Here is a 9673-nt window from a genome sequence, read left to right as displayed (position 1 = left end):
CCTTTTATGACTTGTGGACTTCAACTCCCAGAATTCCTCAGCCAGGCACGGGAGTTGAAGTCCACAAGTCATAAAAGGGCCAAGTTCGAAGACCCCTGCTGTAATTCCTTTAATTCAGGGTAGAGTCAGGGCGACTGGATGGAGCTGAGAGTTTACTGGTGTGGTGCCCTAGAGGTGAAGACACTCGCTTCCCACTCAGGAGGTTGAGAGTTCAGTCCTAGGTAGCGACAGATGTTTCTCTCCTAGGGTGCCAAGAAAAAATAAATAAATTGCTGCGAACTCCATGTGGCATCAGGAAGGGCATCCAGCCAGTAAATGCTCAACTCCATCCAGTCCCCTATCTTTCTGCTTGGTTTATCTATTTCTCCTAATCAACTGAATCTCAATAATTGGGAATGATAAGACTACCTGCCTTTTAGGTAAATAAGAGACTGGCGAAGGGGAGATGAAATTTTCCTATATTAATTAAAGGAGAAAATGCAAAGGAGGAACGAAGGAGAGCTGAACATTCATTTTCTGAAAATTTAATAAAGCATTAATTGCAGCTTTGGGCAAAAACGTCTTACATACTGCAAACCTTTTTGGTGTGTTATTAAAAGCCCTTCGCAATTTAATACAAGCGTTCTGCTAATTGAATGGGTAGAAATCCAGATGTGTTTTCTCTTGCCAGCACACAGGGTTGCTTCCATTTCGTTGGGTTGTCACCCAATCATACTCAACATGTTGTCTCCCAGTCAAAACTATTCCAGTCCTGAGCGTAATTGGAGATACAAGCGTCCTTTTAATTCTCACTAGGAAGTTGAAGTCATAATGCTTAGTTAGCCAAGATTGGCTACCCCAGAAAACATGTCAGTTTTTAAAAGGAAGGTGGGGGTTTCTTCCCCCCCGCCATACACACATTACCTGTGCATTGGGGCAGTGCTCCTTTGTGCACTGAGGATGTGATAAGAGGAAAATGTTGTGGCAATGGCTTTCTAATTTTCATGAAAATAAATTGTTTTGGAAGCAGGTGGGAAGATTTCCAGTAAAGTGGATGGAAATTAAAAATACCATTTGCACTGGAATGGTAGTCATATTGCAAGGAATCAAAGGTGGCTGAAGGCAAGAGAAAGCAAGGATAGTATCCATCTTCGAAGAAGGCCAGGTCAGAAAACACACAATTAAGGATTTCGGGGAAAGGGTAAAGAAGCAGAATCTTGCCCTCAAATCCCACACTTGTTTTAATCTCTGGACAGTGCAAACTCTCAATCTCGCCCAAACCTGATGCAAGATTGGCTGTAAATCAGGCTTGATCACTCCTGGGAATTTTTAATGGGTTGTCAGTTGTTTTCCAGGCACAATGGGTGTCTGGTTGTCCTCTTTAAAGCCCTTTGTGACACACAGGACCTGAGTACCTGCAAGACCATCCTACCTTGCCAGCATCTGCCTGTCCAGCAAGGTCTGGTATGGAGGTCTTGTGGTGGATCCCAATTTTTTATGGACCTACCGCAAATCCTTATGGACCCACTGCAAGACCTTAAGGCCAAGTCTTCTTGTTGGTGGGTCCCTCCTCAAGAAGACAAAGAAGGAAGTTCCCATCAAGGTTTGGGTTCCAGGTGATCAACCAGGTGATCTGGTTGTTCTGAAAGGCCTCTGGGATGATCGCTGCTTCTCCTTTATATGGAATTTTAATCTGACTTCTCATATTTATTTCCGAACACATTTAAAGGAGGATGAAGCTCCCGAAATGGTGTTCCAAGGATCCACGCATCAGCCAGGAACGACTCTCTCGAACAGACCTAGAGCAGGCAAGATGGTCTAAGGAGAGATTACCTCTCATATCACCAGGGAGCACTTCCTTCACAACTTTTAAGGGTCCTTATTGGCATCATGGCCCATGTCAGAAAACCCAACGCTTGAAAGAGGCAACGTTTAGCTTATTCCCGATGAAAGGAACACACTGACATTCAGCCTTGTAGGACTGTTATCTTCTTCAGGACGTTTCAAATTACCTGATCTGTTTCATATCTTTTATTGTCACGTCCTTCGTGAGTCTGGAAGAATAACTGCTGGAACAAATTCAGTGCTAAAAAAAACAAAAAAGTTAGTGCAGCAAAATATTGTTATAATATAAAGCCTTTCTTTAAGCTTGGATGTCAAGGGTTGGTTGCCATCTGGTGGAACATGCTGGGAACACTTTTTGGTGTATATAAAAAAAATAGTTTAGCAAATGCAGTACCTGACAAATGTTTTTCAGAGGCTTGTATCAAATAGGATAGTTACCTTGGATGAATTTGCCAGCTTTTTATTTTGAAAACCTCGAAATATCAAAAGGTGAGGCTTGATAGCTGGGCCTACTTTATCAGAGGCAAATAAATCTTTCATGGAAATCTACTTTTTCCAAAGTGAAAAACTGATGGAAACTTTTGTGGGAAAATACTATACTGTTCCTTTAGTTTTTTATTTCTCTGACCAGCCTCACTTGGCTATTTTTTAATGTCACAATACTGTTTTTGAGTTTCCAACCTCCCCTTCTCCTTTTCTTTACTTTAGCATCTTCCTCTTCTGCAGCTGCCTTTATCAACACGCACGTACACGCGAAGCAGGCAACATACAAACTCCCCTTGGCTCACAAAGCTGACTTGCAAGCAACTTAGCAACTTCCATCTTTTCATCAGACCGATCAATTCATCGGTGTCAGAAAGTTAACACAAGTAACACAATCCCAGTGACAGTTGTGCCAGCCATTAACGATGCAAACAACATGGGTTTCTGTACAATGACTGGCTTTATTTACCATAAACCAAACTCCAGTTCTTGAAGTGTTTACACCATAAAGATTGCAAGACTTCTGTCATGAAAATGCATCACACTGAACAAAAAACAAGGCTGTTTTATTTCAGCGAAAGATAAACACGGAGGTTTTGTTGTTATTAATAGCACACCATCCAAGAGATTAATTTAACTCCGAGACAACCACTTTTTATTTAGCTTTTTAAATAGAATGTAAGAAAAAACAACACAAAAATCATTTAAAAAGTTATCAAAAGGAAAAAAAAGAGCCAAAATAAATATAATGCTAAGTTTTTAAAAGAAACATGGTTTTTTTCATAAATACATTAAAAGGTATCTTATTTTTTATTTATTTATCTTCCCTTTATTATTTTACAAAGTAACTCAAGGCGGTGATCATATCCAACCTTCCTCCTCATGTCTTTCCCACAACCATCACTCTGTGAGCTGGGTTGAACTCAAGAGAGCGACTGGCCCAAAGTCACATTAGCTGGCTTTCATGGCTAAGGCGGAACTTGAACTCATAATCTCCCACTTCCTAGTCTGGTGCCTCAACTACATCAAACCAGCTCTAATGCAGTTGTCTCCAATCTTTCCGGCTCGGCTGACTGGCGGGGGGTGGGAGAGGGGAGGGTTTCACGCATGTGCGCACACCACTTTCACAAATACAGCATTGCACATGTTGTGCACGTTCGCCCGCCATTTCTGAGGTCCGGTTCCGAACAGGCTGTGGCCCAGCACTGGACCGCAGTGCGGGGGTTCGGGACCCCTGCTCTAATAAGGTATTTTCATAGCATATTTTTCCCCTATCTGTGATTTATGTGCAATTTTCCATTTTCACTAGATGTACATTTCTCTATGAAACCGGGAGAAAATACCAGGGATAGCTTTTGCAACATTTTGATAAGCTGTCCCTGTTTTCATAATGTGCAACAGTCATTTGGACAGCTTACCCAAAGATCGACATTATAAAACTTGATCAACAAGCACGTTGCTAATAAAGTTTGCAGGATAGATTAGTTCAAAAGGCATTGTTTCATTCTAGCTCTATTCTCAGTACTGCAACACGGAAACCTCCTTTTTTACCCAGATGTTGATGGTGCAATTGGGATAAATTTGAAACTGAAACTTATTTTTCATGACCACCAGCCTTTTTTATCACAGTATATCATTTTTTTTAATTTCAGTGAAACAACTAGCAAGTTGGAAATATGTAGGAAATAAACCTTTACAAATTAATTCACCGCAGTGAACTCCTTCATGCAGAAGTCTGTCTTCTAACGATAAGCCTATTGGCTACATCTGAATGATACAGAGTCAACATTTTATCAAATATGAGGCACATGTTTCAACTGGGACAATAAAACCAATTTCTGTGTTTGTTAACAAATAATTTCAAGACTTTTAAATCATATGCAACAAAGATAGAAAATGCATTTTGAAAGATGGTTGGTTAGTAGGTATTTAAAAATCACTGTACGTCTACAACATCTGTGAGAAACTTACACAACCAATAACCAACATCTTCAACAAAAATCTTCTATTTCCCAGAAGCTTCATCTCAGTGGAAAAACAATCTTCTCGATTTAATTTGTCATATTGTCAGCAGCCTAGGAAAAAGAATTTTGATTATACTAGTGTAGGTTCATAAGCTATTGCAAATTAATAGCAACACACTGAACATTTATTGCAACAGTTTTGGCTATCTAAAATGACTGTGGAAATCAATGACTTACAGATTGTCTCGCAATCAGTAAAACTGTGCTTCCTAAGAGCTGCCAATAGAGACCCCCAAGCACCCAACCATATTCCCAATTATAAAACCTAGAGCAGAAATGAGGAGGTGATAAGCTGCCTGGGAAAGCCATCAAAACAGCCAAAAAACGAAAGTTAGAATATTTCGGACATGTGATGCGACACCCAGAAAAATACAGCATATTCCATTTAATTCTCCAGGGAAAGATGGAAGGCAAACGAGGTCCAGGCAGAAGAAGAACATCGTGGCTTCAAAATCTAAAGGACTGGTTTGGACAAAACTTAGCAGCACTTTTTCGTGTGGCTGCTGATAAAAACAGGATCGCCAACATGATCGCCAAAGTCCGATAACGGATATGGCACAAGAAGAAGAAGAGCAGAGGGGCGAACACACTAACTTGCAACAGAATGAAAAGATCTGAATTTGGGATCTTTCTCTCTCTCTCTCTCTCTCTCTCTCCAGTTACTTTGGACTTTTCCATCCAGTGCGTGAATGGCAGGGCCAGGGAGGATAGACTACTGGGGAACGATTCTAAATCCCTTCTTCCCATCACATGGAAGGAACCAGCCGCAAAAGAATTTGTAAACATGGACAGTTTGTGAGATGCCGCTACTGTACTCATAACTTGGACTAGAGCTGTTAACACCAAAATAAAACTTTTCAAACCTCAATCCCACTTATGATCACAACTGACTTATAACTGTTTTTCACACTTGTGATAGTTGTAGCATCCCCACAGTCTTGTGATTAAAATTCAGATGCTTGGGAACTGAATTATAGTTATGGCGGTTGCAGTGTCCTGGGGTCACATGATCACCTGCTGCGACCGTCTGACAAGCAAAGTCAATGGGGGAGCCCGATTCACTTAACAACTGTGTTACTAACTTAACAACTTCAGTGATTCACTTAACAACAGTGCCCCCAAATGTCATATAATGGAACAAAAGCCCCTTAGCAAATGCTTCATTTAACAACAGAAATGCTGGACTCTGTTGTGGCTGTTGAAGACAACCTGTACAGCCCTACCAGGTGGTTTGAAATTCCAGGTTTGTGGGAATTAGTTGTTTAGCAGAGTGATGGCATATGGGGGGAAGGGGAAAACTGTCTTTGTACCTAATCTTTGCGCCTATGTGCTTAGCGCTCGAAGCACTGTTAAGAGATCCCACACATGCACTTCACGGTTTGTTTCTGTTGCTGCCCTCTGGGAGGAGGTTTCAAAGTATTTACAGCAGAACTACTAGATTCTGTAACAGCTTTGTTCCTTAGGCTAGAGATCTCCAACCTTTTGAGCACCAGGGATCAGTTACGTGGAAAGAGGTTTTTCCACGGACCGGAGGGGGTGTGGTTTTGTGTACTGCTTGCATCCCATGGATGGGATGTTTTTGCGGCCCGGTTGCTGGCATGCTGCGGCCCGGTACTGGCATGCTGGCATGCTGCGGCCCGGCACTGGTTCCCGGACCGGGGTCTGCCTTATGCCACCCATCCTGTAAATTTGCAGGATTCTTTTTTTTCCCCCACCAGGTACATGTATATATTTGAACTAGACTGTGATGTTTCTCTGTGTCATATATGAAAGCAGAGACATCACCCTGCCCACAAAAGTACATATAGACAAGGCCATGGTTTTCCCAGTTGCAATGTATGGTTGTGAAAGTTGGACCATAAGAAAGGCTGAGCGCCAAAGAATTGAGGCCTTTGAACTATGGTGAAGACTCCTGCGAGTCCCCTGCAAACCGGTCAGTCCTAGAGGAGATCAACCCTGACTGCTCTTTAGAAGGCCAGATCCTGAAGTTGAAGCTCAAATACTTTGGTCACCTAATGAGAAGGAAGGACTCACTGGAGAAGGGCCTGATGCTGGGAAAGATTGAGGGCAATAGAAGAAGGGGACGACAGAGAATGAGGTGGCTGGATGGAGTCACTGAAGCAGTAGGCGTGAGCTTAAATGGACTCCAGAAGATGGTAGAGGACAGGAAGGCCTGGAGGAATATTGTCCATGGGGTCGTGATGGGTCGGACACGACTTCGCAACTAACAACAACAATATGGGTATATGCACAATTTTTTTTTTATTTTTGAGAGCTGATGCAATGAAATTTCATTTTAATGTATGCTGATTAGCGTACATTTAAAGTGACAATAAAGTTTTTACTCTATTCTGTTTTGGAGTGCAATGCTTTCTTTTGGGAGCCCTTCCATTGCACGGATTTTCAGCTACCTGAAACCTCAGGCAATGTTATTTTTTTCTCTCTTTCTTGCCACTGCTGGACAGGTTGGGGGTGACTGGGCTGACTCCCCAGTAAAGGAGGCTGCCGAGGGGCTCCTGATGTTCCCCCAAAGACCTGGGCACGACCCTCTATCCAGAATGGGACAACTCACCCCAGCCACTGTAAGACCACTCGCCATAGGACAATTTTAACAATTCAATTATTTAAAAATAAATTTTAAAAATTGTTTTATTTTTTCTAACTTGCCATGGCTAACTTGCAGCAAGACAAATCACAGTGGGACAACTTAAGAATTCAACTGTTTAAAAATAAATTTAAAAAATTATTTTAATTTTTGTAACTCACTACGGCTAACTTGCTGCAGGGCCCCTTATTGTGGGACAACAATACAATTATTTAAAAATAAATTTAAAAAATTATTTTAATTTTTGTAACTCACTACGGCTAACTTGCTGCAGGGCCCCTCGCCCCGGGACAACTTGCTGCCACGGCAAAATTTAACAATTCAAATTTAATTATTTAAAAATAAATTTTAAAAATTGTTTTAATTTTCGTAACTCGTCAGGGCTAGTTTGCTGCAAGACCACTTGCCGTGGGGCTTCACAATTTGACTATTTAAAAATAAATTAAAAACATATTTTAACTCTTGTAACTCGCCACAATTTAACAATTCAAATTTAAGTATTAGAAAATAAATTAAAAACATATTTTCATTCTTGTAACTCGCCACAATTTAACAATTCAAATTGAAGTATTCGAAAACAAATTTATAAAATTGTTTTAATTTTCGTAACTCGCCAGGGCTAGTTTGCTGCACTTGCCACGGGACTTCACAGTTTGACAATTTAAAAATAAATTTTTAAAAAATTTTTTAATTCTTGTAACTCGACACAGCTAACTTGCTACGGGAAGAACTCGCCGCCGCGGGAAAATTGAAATTCAATGACTTAAGTTGAATTCAAATTACTTAAAAAGAAATTTTAAAAAATGGTTTTAACGTTTGTCCTTCCGTGTTTCATCCTGTCCCTCTTTCGTTTTGCATCCTTTCTTTAATGATTCTTTTTTTTTTATTGAAAATTTTATAAAAGTTTTACAATATACCTNCAGAGCCAATCACAGGGTTAACAATACAATAACCATACTCTGTCTAACATTAATCACTATTAGATTAACAAATCTATAACATGCTTTAACTCTCTTTTAAACAAACATATTAAACACAATAATTATAACATCTTATTACTAATTATAAATAATAATAAACTACATTAACACTAAGGTTTACTCAAAAAACAAATGAAACTTTTTAGTTCAGTGGTTCTCAACCTTTTTAATGCCGCGACCCCAACCGGTCGTAAGTCGAGGACTAAACCGGTCGTAAGTCGAGGACTAAACTGGTCGTAAGTCAAGGACTACCCAACCGGTTGTAAGTCGAGGACTTTCCTTGCCCGGGAGCGCCGCGCATGCGTGGTTTTGCTCCCTGCGCCGGCTGAGGCATAGCTGGCAAGCGGCAGAGACGGAGCAGGCCGACCACCAGCTGGCCCAGCCCAAGGGAGGTAAGGCACCCCCCGGAAAAGGGGAAAAAATGGCGGACAAAAAAAATGGCAGACAAAAAAAAATGGCGGACAGCCTTGCTTGGCGACCCCCATTAAATGGTCAATCGACCCCAAATGGGGTCCCGACCCACAGGTTGAGAACCACTGTTTTAGTTCCATATTTACTCTCAATATAATCTATCTTTCTTTAATGATTCCGTCCCAGAATATTTCTTGGATGTTAATGTGGCTCTGGTCCTGCAGCAAAGGGTCCAGGGGTGACCAACCGCCCTGTGGCAACCTGTCCTAGACCCCCACCCCGCCAGCCCCACCCCGTCCGACGCAGGGAAGGCTTCCCGGGCCCTCCCGCACCTTCAGGGCCTCGGACGCCTTGCGCAGCTCCCGGATGACGGCGGACAAGGCCTCGGGGTTGATGCCCTGCTCGCACAGCCGCACGCAGATGGAGAGCGTCTCCGCGTCCAGGCCGGTGTTGAGCAGCCGCGAGATCTCCATCAGCACTGCAAGAGAAAGACGGGGAGAAGGGGTGGTCAGTTCGCTCCGGGGCTCGTCTGCATGGCCTCGAGGGGTCCCGGAGGAAGAGGGGATGGGAGGGGGGGGACGGCCGCCTAAGCCCCGGCCCGCCTCGCAGAGTTGGCCCCGGAGGCCCTCAGTCCGAAAAGGACGCACCGTCCATCGTCTCCCTCACGGCGTTCAAGTTGCCGGAGGACGAGCAGCTCGCCATGACGGCAGCGGCCCGGAAAGCCCGACCCGCGCGCCCTTTCACCCCGGAAGCCCAACGGAGAGGCGTGGGGAAACCGACCGCGGCTGCCATAGAGAGGAGTAGGAGAGGGAAAAGAGAGGAGGGGGGGCGCAAGGCGAGCGCCGTCCCAGCCAATGGCGGCGCGCTCCCTTTTGAATGCGGCGGCGCCTCTTCCCGGAGAGGCTGCTTCGAACGGTAGGGGGCGGGGAAAGGCCCCTTCCCGCGCGCCGATTGGCCAGCGCCCGCAGAGGAGTTAAAGAGCCGTCGCCGCGGCAGGAAGCGTTGGTTGGCAGGTCGGCTGCCCCGGCGCACGACGGCCCCGCCGGAGAGGCTGAGCGGAGGAGCCGGGATGCAGCGGCGGGCGCCGCCCGAGACTCCCGGCCGCGTGGAGAATCCCTTCGAGAGTCCCGGCGACGTCCGCCGCTTGCAGGAGCAGACAGTCTGCAGCCCCAGCGCCTTCCGCGCCGCCCCGCCCGCGGGGGTGAGCTGGTGGGGGGGGGTGAGAGGAGAGCTGGGAGGAGGGGGCAGAGGAGGGAGGGGGGCTGGGAAGGGGTGTGCAGAGGGGAAGGGCAGGTGGGGAAGGAGGGAGGGGGGCTGGAGGCTTGGGAGGCAAAGTCTGGGGCCAG

The 9673-nt window shown here is 44.4% G+C and overlaps 2 protein-coding genes across 2 annotated transcripts in view; one reads left to right on the top strand and one right to left on the bottom strand.

Annotated features, from left to right (window-relative positions):
* Positions 1-2752: 2752 nt before the first annotated feature.
* Positions 2753-9055, bottom strand: MZT1 (mitotic spindle organizing protein 1). Its single transcript, XM_015832350.1, has 3 exons — positions 8975-9055; positions 8660-8805; positions 2753-4382 (listed from the first exon to the last, which is right to left on the bottom strand). Exons 1-3 carry the CDS (start codon positions 9027-9029, stop codon positions 4359-4361), a joined length of 225 nt encoding a protein of 74 aa, XP_015687836.1. The 5' UTR covers positions 9030-9055; the 3' UTR covers positions 2753-4358.
* A 341-nt stretch (positions 9056-9396) lies between these two features.
* The window catches only part of BORA (BORA aurora kinase A activator), a gene marked incomplete at its 3' end in the record, with an annotated part of 16050 nt that continues 15773 nt past the window's right edge, over positions 9397-9673 (top strand). The window contains exon 1 of the mRNA XM_029287368.1: positions 9397-9528. Within this exon, the coding sequence (XP_029143201.1) occupies positions 9397-9528 (132 nt within the window). The remainder of the gene's footprint in view (positions 9529-9673) is intronic.

This window comes from Protobothrops mucrosquamatus, unplaced genomic scaffold (assembly GCF_001527695.2).
Source record: "Protobothrops mucrosquamatus isolate PMUCROS unplaced genomic scaffold, P.Mucros_1.0 scaffold2, whole genome shotgun sequence".
In the NCBI taxonomy this organism is placed as follows: Eukaryota; Metazoa; Chordata; class Lepidosauria; order Squamata; family Viperidae; genus Protobothrops; species Protobothrops mucrosquamatus.
This window is presented reverse-complemented; position numbering and strand designations above follow the sequence as displayed.